At 39.7% G+C, this 23,544-nt stretch overlaps 2 protein-coding genes across 9 annotated transcripts in view; both read left to right on the forward strand.

The window, feature by feature from the left end:
- Window positions 1-1,015: 1,015 nt before the first annotated feature.
- Window positions 1,016-8,262, forward strand: QNG1 (Q-nucleotide N-glycosylase 1). Its single transcript, XM_065045909.1, has 4 exons — window positions 1,016-1,366; window positions 2,329-2,588; window positions 6,785-6,980; window positions 7,710-8,262. The coding sequence occupies exons 1-4, from the start codon at window positions 1,030-1,032 to the stop codon at window positions 7,940-7,942; spliced, it is 1,026 nt and encodes a 341-aa protein (XP_064901981.1). The 5' UTR covers window positions 1,016-1,029; the 3' UTR covers window positions 7,943-8,262.
- A 120-nt stretch (window positions 8,263-8,382) lies between these two features.
- The window catches only part of KIF27 (kinesin family member 27), a 33,152-nt gene continuing 17,990 nt past the window's right edge, over window positions 8,383-23,544 (forward strand). For 2 of the 8 annotated variants that reach the window (XM_065045885.1, XM_065045887.1), the window contains exons 1-8: window positions 8,383-8,638; window positions 10,068-10,462; window positions 11,570-11,770; window positions 13,071-14,029; window positions 19,155-19,298; window positions 21,654-21,860; window positions 22,414-22,589; window positions 22,964-23,097. In XM_065045885.1, coding sequence (XP_064901957.1) covers window positions 10,153-10,462; window positions 11,570-11,770; window positions 13,071-14,029; window positions 19,155-19,298; window positions 21,654-21,860; window positions 22,414-22,589; window positions 22,964-23,097 — 2,131 coding nt within the window. In that variant the 5' untranslated portion in view covers window positions 8,383-8,638; window positions 10,068-10,152. Of the gene's footprint in view, window positions 8,639-10,067; window positions 10,463-11,569; window positions 11,771-13,070; window positions 14,030-17,253; window positions 17,331-19,154; window positions 19,299-21,653; window positions 21,861-22,413; window positions 22,590-22,963; window positions 23,098-23,544 lie in introns of those variants that run through there. The other 6 variants (XM_021297845.2, XM_065045886.1, XM_021297846.2 and 3 more) reach the window with 5 other exon arrangements.

Genomic DNA, 23,544 nt, shown 5'->3' on the forward strand with positions numbered 1-23,544 from the left:
TTTGCAAGGCTGACCTCCTTGGCAGAGCTGTAATCAGCTTCATTTAAAGAAAAGTGGCACCACCTTGGTTTTCTTGCCTACGGGAAGGACCTGGCAGCAGCTAAAGATACCGGTGCCGCTCGTTTGGGAAAGGCTGCACCTACGATAGAGGGGAGAAATCTGTAATCAAGGTGAAGGTTTGGGCAGAATGCACCACGGGTGCCCAGTTCTTGTGTATGTGCAGCAGGCGGGTGGGAGGGGCTTTGGGGGCGGCTTTTTAAATTTTTTAGTTTTTTTTCTTTTTAAATCGAGAGGAAAAGCTCCACAAGGATCAACATCCACTTTCGTTTCTCTTTCCAATAATGACAATCTCGTGGAAAACTTCCTTATCACGAAGTCGAGCGTGTTCACTGCTCGAGCTTGGCAGGATTTCGGGTGGGAGGGGGTTTCTTAGAAAAACCTTGGAAGATTTTGGAAGCTCCACGGGGACTCCCTGCCGGCCAAGGAGCCCTGCGCGTTCGAGACAGTGCGGATCCTCCCTCGGGTCTGCGCCCTGCCCTCCATGCCGCCCCCAAAATCCGCCTGACGCCGGGGCGGTGCAGGGGGTGCTGGTGGCCCGCTCGGCCTCCCCGCACCCGGAGCTCAGGACCGGCTCCGCCGAGCCGGCTGCGCCGGCGTGGCCCCCGGGGGGGCTCCGCGGTAAAGGCGGCCGGGTGGGAGACTCCGGCGTTGAGCGGTGCGTCGTTTCCTCTGACCCGCCGTGCGTCCGGAGAGCGGGCGGCCGGAGAGCGGGCGGCCGGGTGCGAGCCCCCGGCGGCGGGAGGGGCGGCCGCGGCCCCGGCGGTGAGCGGGTCTCCACGGACGCGGGCTTTGCGCTGTTCTGAGCCAGGGCCGGCTGCGGGACCGAGCGCGCCGGGCTGCGGGCAGCGGGGAGGTGTCCGGCCGAGCCGCTTCCCGTCGGTGCTCCGCGGGCTGGCCGGGGCGGGGACACGGCGGAGGGGCTGGGCTTAATAGCGTGCGTGTTTCCTGCCCCCAGAGAGGCGGCCGAGCATGGAGCCGTTCCCGTCCCCGCTGGAGTCCGCCAAATTCATAGCCAGCAGGAGCAAAGATGTGTTCGTGGACGAGGAGGGGGCGCGGCGCGTGGCGGAGAGCTTGTTTGACAAAGCCGCGGCGGCCGAGTTCGGCCTGGAGGGCTGGAAGAGCCTCCATGAGCTGAACCCCCAGTCCGCCAGCCAGGAGGCGGTGGACTGGGTGTTCCTGGTGGACACCCTCAATTTCTCCTTCTGGTCCGAGCGGGAGGAGCAGAGGTACCTGGTGAAGTACAAGGGCAAAACGTACAGCGGCTACTGGTCCCTCTGCGCCGCCGTCAACAGGGCCCTTGACGAGGGTTAGTGAGCGCCGGGGGAGCGGGGCCGGCGGGGTCCCCTGAGCAGGCGGGGCGGGAGTGTTCGGAGCTGGGCGGTGAATGCGGAATAAATGTGCTGTTCCAGAACAGGAGCCGGTTCTGCAAACCATGGCTTGCTGCCGGGGTGAACCTGTGTGCCCAGCCCGGCCTGCAGAGCTCGGGGGAGGCGACTGGAAGCACCCTTAACAACACCTGGTGCAGAACCTGCATCGCCTGTGCTTCCAGTTGGGTCATCTCCGTTAAAAAGGCTTTTAAGGAATGTCTGTAGCTGGCTGTTTGTGACTTCTGATATTTCACGTTCTTAAGATAATTTGCATGTTTCCATGCCAAATGGGAAAATGAGGCTTAAACTGTGACTCCTATGGACTAATCTAGTACCAAAGCGGCTCCAGTATGTCTGAAAACCCACATGCCTCCAAAACCGGTGTTTTAGTGCTCACTCTTGTTGCTGTCATCAGAAAAAAAAAAGGTATTTGTAGGTACAGGTGGAGGTTTTCATTAATTTTGTACATATTTATTTGTAAATTAAGGGAAGGTCTGCATTAAGATACTTTTTGTAAATGTACAATGTGATTAAGAGCTAAGGGAAAACAGGCCTGTGCTGGCTATACTATGTACGAACTGGATTTGCCAGTGCCCTGTGTAAATGCCACACTCAGATGAAGACTAAGCAGCTGGGAGAAATCACATATAAAAAGTTAGAACAGTTCTGTGGTTGCATTTCAGAAGTTGTTGTCTGTGGAAGGAAGTGCTATGTGCAAACAGAAGTTTAGTTCTAAGCAGCCATCTGGGTGCAATTACAGCTGAACACACAGCTGATTTGTAAGAGTTGATAGACTCGCTAAAGTTTACCAGGTGAATGCTCTTATCTATAGCAGAGCACTGCATTGGGTCTTCAGAGTATGTTACGATAGCCTAAACATCTTATTTTTACTTTCCCGAAGGAATACCTATTACCAGTGCATCATATTTTGCCACCATGACGCTTGACCAAGTTAGGCATGTGTTTCGCTCTGACACAGAAGTGCCCATACCTTTGATTGAAGAAAGACATTGGGTGCTGAATGAAAGTGGAACGGTTCTTTTAGAGAAGTTTGGAGGGTCTTTCCTCACCTGTGTTAAAATGAGCGAGAAAAGTGCTCAAAAACTGCTACGTCTAGTACTGGAAAATTTTCCTTCTTACAGAGATGAAGCTGTATTTGAGGTAAGCTAGCTCTGATATTGAATTTCTTATGATAAGAATTTCCTCCTTACAGATCGTGACTTTAAAATACAGCTCTTAGGTTGCCTATGTAGATTTTTCTGGGAGCATAATCAGCTCAGAATTGATCCAGTGTTTGTGAATTATTGGGATTTTTAATCCAGGAAATGGAAGGTGAACAGAACCGTTTCTGTGGAACTCAGTGTATTCAAAAGTAAAAGTGAAGGGAAGTAAGAAGGAAAATTACTATTTATTTTAATATTTTTTGCCTCAAATCACTAAAGATATTGGTCTGTATAATGAAAGGAAAATCAGGCTTTGAAGCAGTTGATCTTAATTATGTAAATTGCTATGAGTCATACAGAGAGGAAAGAAGGTTTTTTAAATAATACCCTTGGAGCACAGTACACTTTTTTGTTAATATGGGTGAAAATTATTGAGATTTCATTTCTTTATCAGTCTAAACATCTGAAAACAAAATCACACGCTTTACTATCAGTAAAAGAATCTTGTTTATCTGAAGTCCTTGACAAGAGTAACTTTTTTTTTCCCAGAGGAGAGCCATTTTTTTTTCATATATTTTCTCTGTCTTCATTGCTTTGTTATAATTTATTTCGTTATACTCCAAGTTCCCAATTAGATCACAACTCGTTTGTACTCCCCACAAATGTGTGATATTAGAGATAATTTCTACCTGAAAAATCAGATTTTTTTTTCCTTTTTTTTTCTTAGTTGAATTGCTACCATCCCCTTCTCCCCCATCGCTCTTTATTTTCTTAACTTGAGGCTTTCTGCAGCTAATGGAAGAAAAGAAACCCTGGTGGAATTGTGAAAACGTACAGCTACTGGGAATGCACACTATAGCTGTTGTTGATGCTACAGGCCAGAATTAACCCATACTTTAGTTAGGTTTGACAGTATGCTGAAGCTTTTTGGAACCATTTCCCTGAAAGAAGCTCATGGGAAGTAAACAGAGACTCGCTGGTATTTTCCGTGCCTCTGTTTTTGCCTGTACAGGCATGATCTTTACTTAGCGTGAGTGACATATGTAGCTGCTCCTGTACGTATGTCCATCAGCAGTCATATTCAGCTGTTACATCATTATGTCCAAAAGACTTTATTCTAACAACAGTGCAGGCTATACTGATAGTCTGTGTTGTATTTTCGTGTAACTCCCTGGAACAGCAATCAGTGGAGCTTTGAACCTACTGCATTTATCACTTACATCTGCCCTTCAGTAGGTGGCATGGTTTTATTTTCCTTTGTCTCCTGCTATGAAGATATGTTTACATGAAAAATCAGAGGTGCTTTCTAACTAATCTTTGAAGCTACTGTTTAATTTATTGGGATATTTTACATATAAAGTAACTTTTTGATGATTCGTATAATCAAAAAGATGTATTTTCCAGGTAATGTGATAGAGTATTTTCTTATCTTTATAGTGAATGTATTCATTGATGTAGTGTCTTTCATAAGATGATGCTGAGTGCTTTATAAAGCAAGCCTTCCTAAAAGCAGCAGCAGACCACAGAATGAAAAGGTGTTCCAAAAATGATCCCAGACCATAAGCACTGGCACAGTAGTAAAGCCTGTTGCATGAATATGGAAGCTGTTTTTCTGCTTTCACTAGGCAAGATATGTATTTTGAAGGTGGGTGAAATAATGTAGACCAAGAGTACACCCTACTTAAAAAAGAAAAATAGATACATATATCAGATATTAGTGTCAGCACCTAATGCAAGGTGTCCTAGATCCCACTATCAACATCATTTCTGTCACAGCAGGTTGAGCTCTCACAAGTAAGACTTCGCCTCCAGTAAAGGGTTAGAAGGGAGCTGAATATATGCTGAGATATCCAGTAGTAAACTGACATTTTTCAGTAGTTCTCACAATTAAAAATATATATAAAATAAATTCTACAGTAGACTTATGCTATCACAGACTGCTACAGCTGTCGTACATTCTGACCTCCTAGGGAAGCTTCTAAAAGTAACGCAATTCTTTAGCTATACGTTTTTCCAAACACATAACACAATAATTAAACATCACTGAATGTAGTTATAGAAATTGCCAATCTTTTGTTTCTTGAAATTGAATTGCAAACTAAACTAAAATCCTCAAAAGCTTTCTGTCCTTGGGTGGGTAGTTCATATTTAGATGCTGTGCTGAATTTGAATACTGATAGAAGTTTAAATATTAGACTATGTTATACTCACTTCTGGGGGTGTTCGTGTTCTGACATAGACACAGTGGAGTCCTTTCTGAGCTTCCAGTTATGGACATGGTGTGTGTGGTTAGCTTTTATTTCCCATCACCTGGGACTGAGATTGTAAAATTCTCATGATCCTCCTGTTTACCTTTTTTTTTTTAATTAGCTGTACTATCACATTTTGCTCTTTGCTAACATCTTAGACTTTTTTTTTTTTTTTTTTAATATCACTAGGTCATAATTATTGTGTCTCTTGATACCGACTCATTGTAGTAGAGAGGAGACACAAATATGTAGTAGCTTTTCCTGAAAAGTGGGGGTGTTCCAGAAAGAAAAGTGAAGTTGTATTCCCATATGGTAAAAGGTTCAATTTTTGGACAAATGCTACTATATTGAGACATAGTATCATCCACCTAATGCTTTTCTTACTTTCTGTTGAAAAGAATGATGGGAAAATATACTAGAAATTATTAATGTTCTTTTTGATATTGAGAATTTTACATAAGCTTCCAAAGATGTGTACAGCATAAAAATTACAAATAATTGAAACAATTAAATGATACATCTGCTCAGTGATGAGTCCCAGACAGTGTTTTTCTTCCAAATTAAATTGCAGCATGACATGAAAAATTCAGTTTGAATTCTCCCTTCCTCTGCTCTTGCAAAATGTTGTGGTGCTGGAGACAATCAGTTCTTTACCACATTGGAAGGTCTTAGTGCTTTAAAAGTGTTGTGTTCTTTGTTTCCATTACATTTGGGGTAGCAGGACCTATGATGGGATTTGGTCTATTAATTATTTCCTGTTGTGATGTTTCAAGTGGTGTTTTATTATTTAACATATGAAATTGTGTATGTTCTCTAGAGGTAAGTTTGTGCAGCTATGTGAAGTGTAGAATGCAGCACCGGGAAAGAAGGAGTTTTCAAGATATTTGCAGAAATTGTTTTGTGAAATGGAGCTGGATGTCTTGTTCTCAGTGTTTTTGGAGGATAGCGTTTCATGACAAAAAATGTGGTTTGCTCTCAGGAATAGCAGCATCTTGGCAATGAAGTAAAATTAAATTAGCTTTAAAGATTCCATTTGTAAACTGTGGTGATATGAAGGGTGGCAGAATAAAACTGGAAATAATTTGAATCCCCACCTATTTGCATCTCAGATTCACCATTCCAGTTACATATTGTTGTTTAGCACATGTTATCAAAAGTTGAAAATCTTGTCTAGCTATAAAGGGAGGAAAAAACATAAGCTACTAATGCCTTTTTTTCTTAAGGGTATGGAGCTTAACGGCATATAGATCGTAGCATATCTTTAGTTTTTCCCCTTGTGAGTAGTCACAAAGGCATGTAAATCTTTGCAGGATTAGCACCAGAAAAAAAGTTGGACAAATGTAGAACTGTGCATAGTATCTAAGAAAATCTTGTATTTGTGAGTACATCTTCTACTGGAATTAATTTTCATCTGTCCTCTGTAACTAGCAAGATAGACTATACAACACAGAGGACCATTCATTAAGGTTTTCACTACAATTTTATTTCCTTAACATTACAGAGAAATTGATTAACAAAATGTTTTGTCTAATCCAATACATGCCTTTTATACTTCTCAATAGGCTGGATGAACTCTGGGGTTTCTGAAAGAATTAATGTTTGCTGGACTCCAACTACAGTGTTTGCCAAGTGGAAGTAAAACAACACTAATGTGTTCTGAGATCCAAGCAGAATCTAAACAATTTTTATTCCACTGAAGTGACTCCTACTATGTTTTTGTTTCTCTTTATTTATGAGCATTCCACATTATACTTGTGGTTTGATATTTTTTGGATTTTAACGTGTTTAAGAGTGGTGCACTTTTATTCTGTTTTGGTTAAGTCATATGTTTGCTTAGTCAAATGATAGCTTAATGTCACTCTTACCTGCCTTTCTCTGTGCATGTCAGGAGCTGTATTTATTAATATTTCAGGCACTTACATAACTTGTGAATTTCTTTCATCAGAGCAAAAAGGTGTCTTTCTACAAACGGGCACAAATACTTGTGGCAGATACATGGAGTGTATTAGAAGGCAAAGGAGATGGCTTTTTTGATGACATTTCTAGTCTGACTATATTTGCTGACTACAGAATTCCTCAAGTTCTTGTTCACTTAAAAGCAATGATGTATTCTGAAGAACTAATGAAGAAACTATATGAAGGTTTGTTCTTCCCTTATTAAGTAATCTTACAATTAAAAAAAATTACTTTAAGTTAATTGCATAAAACTAGAGTCCCATTTTTAAGCGTGGTTCCATCGTCCAATACTTATGAATCCCCTTTCCACTGTAAATCCCCTTTCCACTGTAAAATGACTGTATTTAGAGGTGGGACTGCTGTTATGCAATTTTAAAATTACACAGCAAGATAAACAGATTAGTGCTATCAGCCATTGATGTTAATAGTATGGCCATATATATATACACACCTATATATATAACTCTAGATATGAGATAGGTCATATAGGTGATTTCTTTTCCATTAATCCTAATAAGGGCATTCACATCCAAGTTATTCCAGCAAATGGGTCCCTCGATGGCCTTATATACATAGAGTTGTTTTTCCTTATTTTTTAAATCTTAGTCATCCTGGCAGAAAATACACTGTCTCAGAATTATATTTGACTACCCTTTTTGTCTCCACAAGCCAAAAAAAATTGTATAATGTGCAATATAACGCAAACACCTGTTATTTTCTTAAACCACTCTCATGTTTTTAATGGAATAGGAGATAAATGTGTAAGCACACAGCAAAATTGTTGAAGTTAATGAAAACTGCAGTCGTAGAATAGAAGGGGTGGTGTGGGTAAGGGGGTGGTGGAGCAAATTCAAGCTGTCCTGGGGCTTCTGTGTCTCGAACATCATTGGGTTGCTGTCTCTTGTGTCCTGCAGGAACAATTTTCCAGTCTGGAGACAGGGAAGAGGTGGAGATCCGTGGCTGTTCCATCTGGTGCTGTGCACTGATTTGCAGGCACCTGCTGCAGCTCTATGAGAGGAAGGGTCAGGACATGCGGGGAAAGATAAACGCGGTTTTACTCGATTATCACCTTTGGGACTATGCCAGGGACCACAGGGAAGAGATGAAAGACGTTCCGTTCCATCGGGTGCGGTGTATATATTACTGAGTCCAGCCTCCTAGCTGCTTTATCAATGCATTGTCTTTTGAATGGCAGTTATTCTTTTCATATGGTGGCCTGTCACAGGGTAATTTGGAACTGGCTAAATCAAGCGTTCATTTTTTGATGATGTATTAAGAACTTGCCTTTTTTTTTTATTATTTTTTTTCTCCTCTGAACCTTTCACTGGAATTAAAGGTGCAGACTTTGCTGCACAGTCCGTCTTCACTCCGAGCGTGCCCCCTAGCTCTGAGCTCTCTACCTTTGTGGCTCGGGCAGAGCCGAACTGTTGCGTTAATTGAATAAACAGCACGGTGCCGTCAATCGCACGGAGCTTGTCTGCGTTTTAATTGAAGCCCGCGCAGCGGCAGCGACCGGCACGGGGAGGGGGGAAGGGGACGGCTCCTCCTGCCGCCGGGGGGCGCTGCGGGCGGGGGGTGCGGGGTGGCGCCGCTCTGCCTCGGGGCCGCCGCCGGACGTTGCCGCCGTTGCCAAGCGAGACGCCGTAAACAACGGGGAGAGAGCGGCCGCCGCCCCGGCTGGCTGCGCCGCGGCCCTCCGCCCGGGCCCGGCACACGCCAGGGGACGGGACGGCACGGCGGAGCGGAGCTCCGCCAGCCCCGGCGCCTGGATTCCGCGGCACCGGGCGGTTCCCGAGACCCGGGCGTGATCCAGTTCCGGCTCCCCCCAGGTTTGGAGTACAAGGTGCGCTTCGAGACACGGCAGAATGTACCGGGCCCGCTCCGAAAATACCCCGCAGGGTGTTTGCTCCCGCGTTCTGGAAGCGCGGAGCATCCACACGGGAGCGGGTCTGTGCGTGGGCGTGACCCGTTGGTGCGCACACAGCCCGGCGCGGAGCAGTGACATTGCCGTGTAATTCTGAAAGGGACGGGAGAAGGTCCGCGCTTCAGAGCGGTGCTTGCGAGGGGATAAAAGCAATGCACCCGGATAAATAAAACCAGACCTGCCAGAGTGTGTTTTGAGTGTGGAGTTAGTAAATTTATATGGTTATTTCCGATCGCCACGTCTATGATACACACCTGATTTCAGTCTCGTGTTTTGCTTATTTGCTTTGCTGCTGCTCAGTTAGTAAAAAGGGGGTGTTTACAACTTTAGGTAGTTTCTCAATTCTGAACGGCCAAGTTCTCGAAATACACGGAATAAAATAAAACACAAAATCTTTTTGAAGCTGTTTGTTTTCAACAAACTTGAACTTAGGGGGCTGAGCTGATGAGTTCTGCCACTTTGGTAATACAGCTGACTTAAAGGCAGTATGTGGGAGTTTAGTGAGAAGGAAGTTCAACCAAACTTTGCCTTGCACTGCAAAGATCATTAGAATCAGAAAAAATTTAAAAAGGAAAAGTTTGGGATCGAGGAGCATTTGGTACCTGTGAGGGTTTTTCAATGTCCATGAAAGACAGCTGTAAAAAAAGGCTATTTCTTGATATTTACAGTTGTGCTACTGCACACTGCTTATGTTGTAAGAATGAGTACCCAGGGAGCGGTATAAGGAGCCATAGTTGCTAATATATGTAATTAATAAATAATCGTTACATGTGTGCTTAATCATGCAGATTTAAATCAGAGCAATGCTTTATTTGTAGTAATTAGATACGTTTAAAATCTCACCTCCTTTGGAGGCAGCACAACTGCTTTATCTGTGCTTGTTGAGTTACGAATGCCTGCTGTTTCTTACATGAAACAGGGTTCTAAAACACATGTGTGTATACATATAACTTTTGGAGAAAAAGGATTTGTTTGATTGATTTATTTTGCCTATGCAGCATGCATGCACCTGGAACAGGAAAATGAGAGATTTCATTGTAAGCATATGCTTTATCAACACTGTTTATTAACAAGCTCTTAGAATATCGTTGCTTTACATGGCTGTGTTACGTTCAGGTAGGAAAGAAGGCAACTTTCAGAACTAAGGTTGAGTCTGATAGCTTGGAAATTAATAGAGGAAAAAATAATTTATGAATTGATTTAATGGTTATTCATATAGCTGCTTTTATATCAGGTACTTTTCAAGAGTGTAATAGTGGTTATGTGTTCTTTAGGAAATGTCAACATTCTACTTCAGCAGGAAATGAATTATTATTTATTACTTCATGTGGAAAAAATATTTTTTTAGTTGCAGACACCTGTGAAAGGGGTGAACACAGAAGTGGTAACAGATTTCTTGTTGACTGTGTGAATACTGAGTGGGGACTGCAAGGATGGAGTCTGTCACGGAGGAGATCCCAGTTAAAGTCGCGGTTCGAATCAGACCTCTGCTTTCCAAAGAAGTGCTTCATAACCACCAAGTGTGTGTGAGATTAGTCCCAAATACACAACAAATTATCATTGGGAAAGACCGCGTCTTCACTTTTGATTTTGTATTTGGCAAAAACTCAACGCAAGAAGAAGTTTATACTGTTTGCATTAAGCCTCTTCTAGTGTCTCTGACTGAGGGATACAATGCTACAGTGTTTGCATACGGACAGACAGGTTCTGGGAAGACTTACACCATCGGAGGTGGCCACATTGGTAGGTTGTAGAAAGTTTGGGCTTTTTTAAAACTGGTGAACAATACATTTGTGCAAGTTAAATATTTAATACATAGCAGATCATGCTGCAGAATTTTTAAGGGCTAATGAAGAAAAGTTATAGTAAAAAAAAAAGCTTCCAAAGTCTATATTATAATTATACTATTCTGAAAACAAATTCTCCATGAATTAGGCTATACAAAAAATATATTTATAAAGTGCTTTTTCCTTCCATATTTTCACATGCAACTTAGACTAGAATTTCTTCCCGAAGTACAGTGCTTTGGAGATCCTTGCTACATTTATCTTACCTTGAAAATGTCTGTTTTAGGCAGTTAATCATTTGCTTGCTCACTTTTTGCTTTTTTTTGAGAGAGACATTTCTATAACATCATATAAATTATTATTTAAGTATTCCAAACTGATATAAATAGATCATTCTGAATCTCTTGGTAGGTATTAAAATATTCCTTTTATTTAGAATCATAGAATCACAGGATCACTTAGGCTGGAGGAGACCCATAAGATCATCAAGTCCAACCATTAACCTAACATTACCAAATCCTCCATTAAAACATGTCTCCAAACACCATATCTACACGTATTTTAAACACCTGTAGCGATGGCACTGAATATTTAAAAAACAACAACAATAAAACTAGTATGGCATTAGTGCTCCATATCTACTTTGAAAAAATAGGAAATAACTATAAATGTTGCTTGTAAATCTTGTCTCCCTGAATTACTGTATCTTTGCTGTATTTAAGTAGAATTTATAATTTCTCAGACCATTGTGATGTCATTGCAGCTATAATGAGTAGGAATAAAGAAGGCATCTGTACTCTGAGGAGTATAGATTTAAAGTATCCTCCATATTTTTAGTAATGTTTATGACATTATGCAATTTAGAACTTAGCTTTGAATCCTCTTCATGGATACACACAAATATTCTCATCCCCAGGAAAACAAATATTTACAAAAATCCTTGGGAACACTGAGCTCTTCAGATTCCTTAGTATATTGAGTAGACTTATCTCAATCTTCAGTCTTTGCAGTTTATGCAGCAGAGCCACTGCAAACTTCCATGACATCTTTGCTTGTATCTTAGCATCAGTTGCAGAGGATGAAAAGGGCATAATCCCACGGGCTATCCAGGAACTATTCCAGCATATTTCTGAAAACTGTAAGATAGACTTCCATGTGAAAGTGTCTTACATAGAGGTTTACAAGGAAGAACTTAGAGATTTATTGGAGTTGGAGACCTCTGTGAAAGAATTACACATCCGAGAAGATGAAAAGGGCAATACAGGTAGGATTCAGCTCTGAATTTTTGTGTGTTTCATTTCAGTTGTGTGCCCAAGTTATTCTTGCCTTCTCTCAAAAGAGCTTATTCTTTACTAATACTAGAAAAAGTTGCATTTTCAGAATATAAACTGAATTTATCTGATTTTAAGCAGTTTTGTGTTTAGGTGCCTGTGAACGGTATAGGTGTTCCACCGGAAATTGCAACAAATGATAATGTAGAAATACAGTTATTGCTTTTGGAAATTCTGTCTAGAAAGACAATAGTGTGTGATTATTCACTTGAATAAGTATTTTAAGGTTGAACCTCTGTTTCTCCATTAAAAATTGTAATTGTTAAGCCACTGATACTGCAAATATCTGCCCCCTTCTGGTATGAAATGAATGGAGGAGAACATTTCATTAAAAGTAGCATCTGATATTTTTTGGAGGCTTTGAAATTAATAATTATCCTATAGTTTTCCTGTCCACTGCATGAAAATGCTAGAAGAATCTGCTGCAGAGATATTTGATTCTCAGACTGCATAATCTGGTCTTGTTTGTTTGTTTTTCTTTATTCTTCATATTCTAATTGTTGTGTTTGCTTTAATATTAATGTACTGTTGCATTGAGCTGCCATGATTTTCTTGTCTGTAGCTGGAAGGAGGCATTAATTTAGCACAAACCTTACAGACAATATCATTGCTTCACAAGGACCCTGCAATATATTTTAAACTACTTCTCCAGTACTGGTTGATTCAGTTTCAGTTGATTGTGCTAGGACATTTTCCATCCTTTGTTAAAACAAAGGGCAAAAAATATGCTGCTAGGAGTATTTGGTAGAAATACACTTCCAAATTATTAGATTACTAATAGATACTGTCCAAAAGGCCCACCTACCTCAGTTATATAGAAGTTCTGTTCTTACCATAGATAATCATTTCTACTCCAAACTTTTTTACTTTTAGTATTTTTTAAATTGTCCTTTGAGATGATTTTGCACATACTTTTTATAGACAGAACTAAATTGCATTTTGCATATAGCAATATGTAAATGAGTAAGGCTGTGTATTGCATTTAAGATATTGTTTCAAATGCTATGATGCAATACGCCCATATACTAAATATCTGCAGGTTTCAGATATGTTTTACCTCATGCTTTTCATATATCAATGTCTTATTTTTCTACAGTTGTATACTATGGCCTTGTAATAACGCAGGCTTGCATACTTCTGTAATTTGTCACTGTTTCTAATTGCTGTAAATTTTTGCTGGACAGTTTAGAATTAATTGAGTTATTCTTACTTTCTTTGGTTGGGTGTTTGAAGTGATTGTTGGTGCTAAGGAATTCCAAGTAGAATGTGCAGATGAAGTGATAAGCCTCTTGGAAAGCGGCAACGCAGCTCGTCACACAGGCACGACACAAATGAATGAGCACTCCAGTCGATCTCACGCCGTTTTTACCATCAGTATTTGTCAGAAACAGTTTGCAGAGTCTCAAACTAATACTGATGCTGCACAGGATTCATCTTGGAAGTCAGCCCAGATAATTTCTTCCAAATTTCACTTTGTGGATTTGGCAGGATCGGAGAGAGTGACAAAGACTGGAAATACCGGTGAACGCTTCAAAGAGTCAATTCAAATCAATAGCGGTCTGTTGGCCTTGGGAAATGTCATCAGTGCTCTTGGAGACCCAAAAAGAAAAAGTGTGCATATTCCATACAGGGATGCTAAAATCACCCGTATTCTGAAAGACTCCCTTGGAGGAAATGCCAAGACTGTCATGATAACATGTATAAGTCCATCCTCGTCAGACTTTGATGAATCTTTAAATTCTCTCAAATATGCCAACAGAGCCAGAAACATAAGAAATAAACCAGTTGTAAATTACAACCCCGATCAAGACCGGTTTGATGAAATGGAACTTGAAATCAGATTGCTTCGAGAAGCTCTGCAGAACCAGCAAGTCAGTAATCAGTGTTCACATGACTTGAATCAAGAAAGATCTCGTATCAGTTCACTTGAGGAGCAGCTCTGCCGGCTTCAGGTTCAATGTTTCAGTTATAGAAATTGTATAGATGAAGCCTTCCCATTTCTGGTTGATTTGAATGATGATGTTAGCTTAAAAAGAAGTCAGCGGGATAGGTTGCAGAGCTGGATCGCTATGGTGCGGGAAGTAAGGAAGGAAGATCTCGCCATGCAGGGAACTGACACGGGGACTGGGACCAGCCAAGAGTCACATCACATCACAATCCTTCAGCTAAAGAGGGAACTAAAGAAATGCCAGGTATTAAATGATAAGCTGATTATTTAAGTAACTATGTGAAAGAGCAGTCTGCTTAAACTTTAATTCAATTTCTAAATAGTAAATCTATTACACTTATCTGTAAATCTATTACACTTGACTATTTAAATTCACAGTCTCATTTAATTTTGTCTGTCTAGTCCCTGGGACATAGCTTTATTTTAATGGATGACTGAATAGGCAATCATCTTAATCATGACAGAGATAGGTAATGTTATATTTTGGCTAGTCAGTTTGAAGATGATTATACGAGGCTGAGCAGTTTTATCTGTTAGATTTTTTTTATTTTGGCTGTGCTAGTGTGCTAGGTCTGGCTGGGATGGAGTTAATTCATAGCAACTCGTAGGGTGTTGTGTATAAGATTTGTGACCAATATGATGCTGATAACACAGTAATGTTTTAGGTCTTGCTGAACAGTGTTTGCACCATGTTTGGCCTTCTCTGTTTCTGCCTCTGCCCACCAATGAACAGATCAGGAACTGCACAAAAGGCTGGGGACACACACAACCAAGCAGATGGTCCAGACTAATCAAAGAGATATTTCATGCCATGTAACATCACATTCATGAATAAAAAAGGAGAGGAGGAATGTTTAGGTGCATTAGCTGTCTTTTGCTCAGGAGCCAGCTGTGCGTCAATCTACCTGTGGAAGGCAATGAGCGATTGGTTTTGCATTAATTGCATTTGCATTACTTGTCTTGCTTTCTTTCTCTCTTCTTTTACGTCACCTTCACTCACTGGACAATTTCTGTCTCAACCCACATATTTTCTTGCTTTTACTCTTCCTTTGCTCTTCCCCCCATTCCACTGGGGCTTGGGGACAGTTAAGTGGCTGAGCATCTGTGTGTGCTTAGCTGCGTACTGGGGTTAAACTACAATAACTACTTTCAGTCCTGTAAGCTCAGAAATTGCTGTGAATCCTGCAAATCAATTAATCTGTCAGAAGCATTACAGATATAACTACAATGCAGGCATTTTCACAGGTATCAGTGTACTTACAAATAACGCATGGACTAAGTTTTCCCAACTTTTATCTAATACTGTCTAAAGCTATGTATGTAGTATACTAGTCTGTCTGATAGTTATGAAGTTGCAAGTACCTCAGCCATTTTCATTAATTAATTTCCTAATGTGTATTTCTTCAGCAATGAGGTCACCAAGAACTCCTGCATTTCCTTTTCATTATCATCCTTTCGGCTAACTGATTTTCTAGATTATTTACAGATTTCTCTGTTTTATCACTATTCTGACGCTTGTATTTCAGCTTTCTGCTTTTTGGTATCGTCATACTTCTTTACAGTTTTCTAGCTGAGGTGAGCATTTTGAAACAAGATATAGGCTTCTTAGCATGCAGATATCCCCTGAGTATCCTGTCATTCCAATAGTTCCAATAAGCTCTTTCTCAAACAGCAGATAATGGTGCTAGAAAATGACCTCAGGGGCAAAGAGCTCTTGGCCTTCTCAGGCATGATAATGTCTTCTCACAGAACTGACACATGATCAGATAAAGATTTTTTTTAATGAACATTCCCATATAAGTCTAGGAAGTGCATATTTTTGATGTAGTGAGTTAAAATGTTGACTATGAATAACAAAACATCCAGAATAATGCAGATCGGTGTACAATGAACAAAGCCTCAAACAAAAATTAATTTTGTAACTTAAAATACATGTACACTCATTTGAAAACGAGTGAAGTTCTGATGTAAGATAAACAGTGCAGAAAAACTAATCTGAGTCTGTCTTTTAGTAGAAGGAGATAGTACTCCTTCTAGTAGAATTTTATAATATCCACCTTTTTCAGTTTGCACACCAACTGTGATAAACTGGTAGACTGTTATCACGCAATTTCATATACAGATTCTGTCTTTTTTCTCAATCAATCTACATCACAGCTTTTTTCTTACTTCTTGATTTTCTTCTGTAGCTTATTTTAAAGCTCTGTTTCCTTGGTTCAAAACAGTATAAGTGCTGAGTTTAGACTTAAATTTCCCCAGATGAGTGTGCCATCCAGGGCCAGGAGGGAGGTCGTTAGGGAGAGGCTAAAATCAACATGACAGTACAGACTGAAGAGCAGGGCTTGCATATGGACAGATTTAGTAGCTAATAGTGGACCTGTTCTTTTGTGTACATACATATTTCTTTGCTAACAGTTATGATTGCCTGGATAATGATGTATTACACAAAATAAAAGTAGTGGTGTAGTGGGATAGTCATAGCTAACAGCCAAACTCCCGCTCAGCCACTGTGCTGGTTTGACTGAAAATGGGTTAATTTTCTTGATGCAGTTAGAAACCTTTCTTTTTCATAGCTAGCATGCTCATTATTTGGACTTAGTTTGCAAACAAGCAGATAACACTCCAGCACAGAGTTAATGTTTTTAATTGCTCTGGTCTGAAAGCCAAGGACATTTTGAATGCTCTGCCAACAGGTGTGAGGAAGGGGGACATGGGTGGGGCAGAGTTTGACTGACATCCAAACTGATCAGTGACAGTATTCCATCCCATTAGCGTCATGCTTCAGATATAAGAGTGGGGCCTTCCAGTTTGCTCTTTCGCTTTCTCTTGATTGCTCTTGTTATCAAGCTGGGGGGGGTGCTTAGTGCAGGATATTTAGTCCAGGCTTTTGCGATCCTGCAGAGGCCTCTGAGCTTTTCTGCCCTTTTCTTCTCTTTTCTCTCTCTGGGATCGGCTGTTGGGACCAGGTGTGGCTTCCTGGGACTGGCTGCTCAGTTGTGGACGGAGTTCATGAGAAATTGCCTTGAATATCTTTTATTTCTGTTTTATATATATATTTACTAGTCTTCTGTTAGTATTTTGTTATTTTATTAAACTGTGTTTATCTCAATCCATGTTTCTCCCTTCCCTTTTGATTCTCTCCACCCTTCCTTTATTTTTTTGGGGGTGGGGGTGTGGGGAGTGAGCAGCTATCATGGTTGTGTTGCTAACTTGGGTTAAACCACGACAGCCAGTTATTCACCCCTCCATCAGCAGGATCTGGGGAGAGAAAATAAGAAGAACAGGAATGAGAAGGCATGTGGGTTGAGATAAAGACAGGTAGATTGCTTACCAATTAAAAAAACAGACTTAAATTGGGGAAAAATGATTCAAATTTATTACCAATTAAAAGAAAATATTAATTGCTCATTTGGGTAGTGGGAAACAAAAAACCACTAAAACAATGCTTTTGTTCCTCACCTTCTCCAGGCTTATCGTCACTCATTCACTCCATACTCCTGTCCCTCACTGCCAAGGGGTGCAAGGACATAGAGGGATGGTTTATGGTCAGTACGTAGCAATTTCTCTCTGCTGTTCTTTCCTCCTCACACCTTTCCTCTGATTCACACAGCCTCTGCAAGGGCAGGAATATCCATCTGCTCCAGCATGAGTCCTCCCTGGGCTATAGTGTGGATGTCAGCTCCACCACGAAGTGTTGTCCCAAAACCAGGGTGTTTTACCTGATGTGCATATAAATGGGCCAAATTTAGCACACAGAAATTAGATACTGTTTGATTACAGAGCTACAGAAGTCTGGATGCTAGAATAAAGCCATCATGCCAGCAAGAAAAGTAAAAGGCATTATATACAAAATCTTATCACTATGTTCACAGCCTAAAGAGACAATTGTTACACATTTGCATATTGCATTACATAATCTTTTTAGCGTATAATGAGCAACATTCAGCTAAAGGACACTTTATCCCACAGTCCCAAAATACGTGTTAAAGCAGGAAGCAACTAATTGTGCAGGCTTCAAAATGTCTAGAGCCGCAAGGTCAGTAGTAGCTGTAGCTCGTGATTAGTTATTTTGCAAGTCACTCTTATCTTTGTTATATGAGCAGACTGACCTAAAACTGAAATGATTTCTGTATCTTTAGGTTAGGAGTTGCAGACAGGACTCATTCTTTAAAGTGATGACAACAGTTGGAGCACCTCATCCTTCTCCTCTTCCTGGTGTTCCCTCTGCTTTTTCTGACTTCTTTGGTTCCTTTCTCTTTGGCCTGTTTGACATTTTGTGCCCGTTCTTAAATATCACAGAGGGGCCACCACCTTGGCTGAGGGGCTCAGCTGTGCCCTGTGGTGAGTTAACTGGAGTCACCTGGAGCCAGCCGTGTCCAGCATGGGGCAACCCTGCTCTCTTCTCACAGACACCATCCCTGCAGTCACCTCCACCAAACCACTGACATCTACACCCAATAGAAATGAGCAAATATAGTCTGATTTTAGTTATGTACGTCTAATACAATATGGACAATATGCCACTTAGTTTTCTGTCACTTTGTCCTGCCCCACTCTGTCACCATGCTAACATCTGTGCAAACTTTTTTCTGTAGTTGGCTCCACTCTGCATAATGATAGAGCACCAGCTGGGGACAGGATATACTTGTCAACTACATTTAGTAGAAAGGTTTGCATTGGCACACAGACTTTGGAAAAAGCTCTGTTATCTGAAGAGACATGAGGTTCTTCAATGTATTCTTAAAAGCTAGTAAAAGTTATATTTTATTGAAAGAAAGACATAGGTAAGCTAGTTGTACAGTTGTACCCAGCTTTAGAACAATAAGATGTGATGTTTCCATACTTCATATTTGGCTTCTACAGGCTTTCTGGAAGAGTAACAACATTTGAAAGTCTCCTTCAATCAGTACTGGATTATTTATCCACATGAACATCTGAAGAAGCATTCTTATGGTTTCTTTAACTTTTAGGCTGTTATCTGGGTTGCAAAATGAGGACAGCTGTCATTTTTTAATTTGAGAAGTGTATTAATCTTATGGTTAATGCTGAGATCATGTGTCTGTATCTCACAGCACCCTGAAGAGAACAGCTGGATTTAGATATCTACTTTGATAAAATATCTTTGGTTATAGGTACATTATTTAATTTGGAAGAAATAAATTTGTCAGAAGAAAATCAATAGATGAAGCAGAAGTGAAGAAATAACCAGAAGAAACCAGCGAAAGCACTTAGACAATTTGCCATATATACCTCAAAACTTTGCAGTTCTGATCACACCTTTTAACAACAAATGAATTTGTTTCTTTCTTGGTTTGTTTTTATTAATAATGTCCTATTTTCCCCAGCTGAACTTTTCTTTTATTATCTAGCAGGCTCTAGTTATGGATGAAGAAGTATTTAGCCAGAAGGATCACGAACTGCAGATACTGCAGAATCAGATAAAGACAGTACTACAGGAAAATAAGGAGCAACTGGAATCTTTAAAGGAGGCTCAAGAAATACATAGATTACAGGTATTTTTCCTCTGGTACACATTATGTATATCTGTATCGAACCATCCTTCCACTGTATGAATGCATTCATTATTTCAAGACTGGTCCCTCGGGATTTTTTTCAGTATAACTACCTGTCAATCTTACGGGCATTTTGTTTGAATTAGAGCTGTGTCACTTAATGAGTTGAGTTCATCTAGTGGATGAAGCACAATAGTGTGATTCTTGAAGTTTGTACATCAGCCTAGCTGTGCCACAGCCTTCCTGTATAACATGGGGTAAATCATTTAGCCTCTCCATGCTTCTTCCTAAAGTGTAACACACACCCTTCTCCCCACATGTGTATTATTGCTAAGTAGTTTAAGGACAATTAATGAAATAGGATTTGAAAGGCCTTTAAAGATTGTTAGAATCCAAAAAATACTATAAAGATCCTATAGAATGCTTTATTTGAAAAGTTGTATAGAAGCGTATTTTGTTATACCTTCATTAAGAGTTACAGAATTGTTACCTTTTGTCTTTATAAGACAGAATTTCATCCTAATTTTCCAAGCTATTAGAGAAAACTGAGTGACATAGTAGAAACACTGCTTGCCTCCTTCCTTCTCTAGATCTTGTGCTTGCTAATGAAATTACGATGGGTAGTAAGTATAGAACATTTCAAGATCCAGGAGACCTTAAATAGAATAGTTAGTACTCTCCTGGTGTTGCTGTCATGTGGATGATAAATAAATTATTATCTGACTTTTTAAGAGAAAAGCATAAGCATAGTTAGCTAGTACTCTTCTCCTTATTCTACTTTTTCTCCTTTTTCCTCTTCTTTGCTGATGGCTTGGGGAGAGTCAATGAATAAAAAGTGAGTATCCTAGTCATCGTATTTTTGTTTGCTCTGTCACTTTTTTTCTTTTCTGTCACTTCGGCCTAGACTTTTTTTTTTAACCTGCACAGCATAGTGCCAACTTAATACACTGAGATAATGCTTACATAAATTCTGGAGGATAGAAGGTGGGGATCACAGAAGCAGTCACAGTGTAGGTAAAAGATCATAATTGTTTCAGTATCAGAGACAGGAGAGAAGCTTGAGAGCTCTGTGGCACCATTTTGGTACTTAATCCACTAAACTGCCACTGTTATTTAAAAACATATAAAATAGGCAGAATAATGAAAAGCAAACACTTCTGTAAATATTTTAAGTTGTATTCACAGGGATATATAATTTAGTGATACATAACAGAATAAGAACTTTAAAAGTTGCATGTACTAGATAGATATTAAATGTTTATAGACATGTATTTATGTAACATGTTGCATTGTGGGATTTTATGTACAAAGTTATCAGGGACAAAGAATCTTAAAATGGTCAAATAATGGCTTCAGGGTGGAGCAGTTGGCCTTTACTGCTTCTAAAATCATAACAAGTATGGCATTCATATATATTCTATTTCCTATGGACAGGAGTATTATGTATCGTATTCCAACAAGATGTCAATTTGCGAGGCATAATCTATGCATGTTTGGAAAGAACTTGGAGTCTAAGAAAACAGGATATAAAGAATAAATAAAAATGTATTATTCCAAGTAGGAGAATGTATTAAATTAAAGATATTTTGCTTTTGGTTGCCTGTCACTAGTTATTCTTCAACTTTACTTTAGTTACTAGGCCAGACTTTAAAGGTACTTTGAAAAGAATTGAAAGGAATATAGAAAGTTGAAAACTGGTATAATCTTGGCCTTATGGATGAATCAGTTTAGGTAAGATAAGTAGCTTTCAACAATGTACAAAGACAGCTGTAGGAGAAGCAGATAAATATATTCTCTAAGCTAGCGTTACCAGTGAAGTTCAGGCTGGGTAGAAGAAAAATAAGTAGGCTGTATAAGGGATCCCGGGTTCATATACATGTTTATGTTTATTAATATAAATAATCTTTAAAGTGAAACTGCTCAAAGACGAAGGGGAAGCCTGCATACATGTTTAATTAATTAGACTCAGACCATGTGTTTCATTTGAACATTTCTGTTAATTCACATTGTACTTCTCCATAAACATACATATAAAGCAAGCATGGGCTGATAAGTATGTCACTTACTCACGAGATGCCTAGATAAGCTAACGTAACTTAATTGGGATAGGTCTTTCTGGAGAAAAATGTCTCTAAAGTTTATTGGAGTTGGGGTGTGTGTGTGTGTGTGTGTGTGTGTTAATGATATGTCATAAAATTTTCAGTGCAGAATTTGCCAGTGCACTGCAGAAGAATTTAACATCAGTGAGTGGTTCACAAGTTTCATGACCTTTGTAAGGAATTTAGAAATGGTGAATATGATACAGAGCTCATGATAAGCAGCAGTTTTGCTTCATTTTCTTTTTTTCCCCATAAGAATGAGAAAATGGTGGAACAGCAAATGGTTATTGATCAGCTAAAAGAAACATTAGAGAAGTTTGCAGATGTTAAAACTTTGGCCTTCTCAAATGCTTGTGAAGATGGGCCAGCTGTTGCGGAATCTGCAAGGAGGCCATACAGTGTCCCACTCACAAAGAGTCTGCTACACCCCCTTCACCCACCTTTAGGGACAGAGACCCGAAAGGTAAGGTCTATCCAAATGTAACTTTTTATTCTTTACTTTGTAATTGCTATAGTTCAATAATTAGACTCTATGTGACTAATTATGGTAGCTTTCTCAGATGCTGTTTAGCTTCCCATTGAAGACTCTGAAAAAAATAGTTTTTACTGTCTGTAATGGACATGAGCTATGCCACAATTGTCAAAAACCTTCAGTCTTCAAATTATCACTTACAAGTACTAAAGCCATAGTCTTTTCTGGTATTTTCCTGAGGTTTTTGAGGGCTCAGATATGAAGCATTATCAAAAATGAATTATTATTCTCAACAATATGTTGATTACATTGGATAATAATTTCCTAACGGTGTCTTATGTCATGTTTGGAACAAGTACTCCAAGATCTGGCAAAACCTTTTGTTACAAAGGTATTCAGAGTTATTATAGAAAACCTCTGTAATTTTGCTTGCAAGCTCAGGTGATGTCAGACTTCTAGACTGAAATTTAAAAAAATATAAGTAAAGAATTGCTAAATTGTTGCAAGTGTTTTTACCCATCACTTTCTGCGTGCTTTTTGGCAGGTGTATACCAGCCCCCCTGCCTTCTCCCTGGCCTGGATAATGGCAGAATTCCGTGCTCGCAGCCAGATGATACTGAGCAACATAGAAGATCAGGATAAGGTCCTTCACTGCCACCACTCTGATCAGAGTGATGAAGAGGAAGAAAATACAGGCAGCAAAAAGAAAACCTCATTTAAGTAATTTTTTTGGTTATTCTTTAATTTTTGTTACAGACAAATGTATAACAATGATAGTATTACTGCCTAATCCTGCCATAATGTGTGATTGTTTGTGATGTTACTTATGGTAAATTTATGTGACTAATTGGGCATATTACAAAATAAGTTTAATGAACATAGGGTTCTGATTGAATAAAGACTACACAACCCTTGTTTCAGGGCCAGAATCTACCATGTAGATCAGGAGGGCTAGGGCAGTGGGGAGTAGATAACAAAGAAGGTACAAATGCCTATGTGAGTCTGTGATTCTTCTCTGTTAAGATCATGTACTTCCCATGAAGCTTAAAAACCTTGTGTGTTTGGAATGTAGCATGTTATTCATTCTTCCTTAGGAATTCCATAAACCGAACATGGACACAAAAACAAGCTTCTCGATGCTTTCTTCCTGATCTAAGTGACATGAAGTGTCAAGCAGACAAGTCTGATTTATCCAACAAATCTGCACTACAGACTGACACAACCACAGGTAAAATGGAAGTCATGAGAGAAAAATCTTATTACAGTGTCAGAATATCCGAGAATGTCTTTAGCAAATGTAATTATTTTTCCCAGCAAAATATCTATATTGGATACAATTTTTTTGTTACTGTTCAACATAGGCTTTCAAGATTCTCTTCTTCTTCTCCTTTCTGAAACTGATGTCAGTGACCTTAATGTTTAAGTAATACCTACTAGCCAGAAAGCAGTTCACACATCAAAGAGCTGTTTAGATATAAATCCTTAGTACGGCTTCAATGAAAGAAAATAGATGCTATTATCTTATCAGAGATGCACTGAAATGGTTCAGGAATATTGTTCCTCCCACTTTGGGTCTTGAAATGCTAGTGCATGCCATCATTTCTTTTCCTGTTTAGACACATGGCAGGGGAATGACTCTTCGCGCTGTTATCTCCTTTTGGTTCTTTTACTTCAT

This window comes from Columba livia, chromosome Z, assembly GCF_036013475.1.
Source record: "Columba livia isolate bColLiv1 breed racing homer chromosome Z, bColLiv1.pat.W.v2, whole genome shotgun sequence".
Taxonomy (NCBI): Eukaryota; Metazoa; Chordata; class Aves; order Columbiformes; family Columbidae; genus Columba; species Columba livia.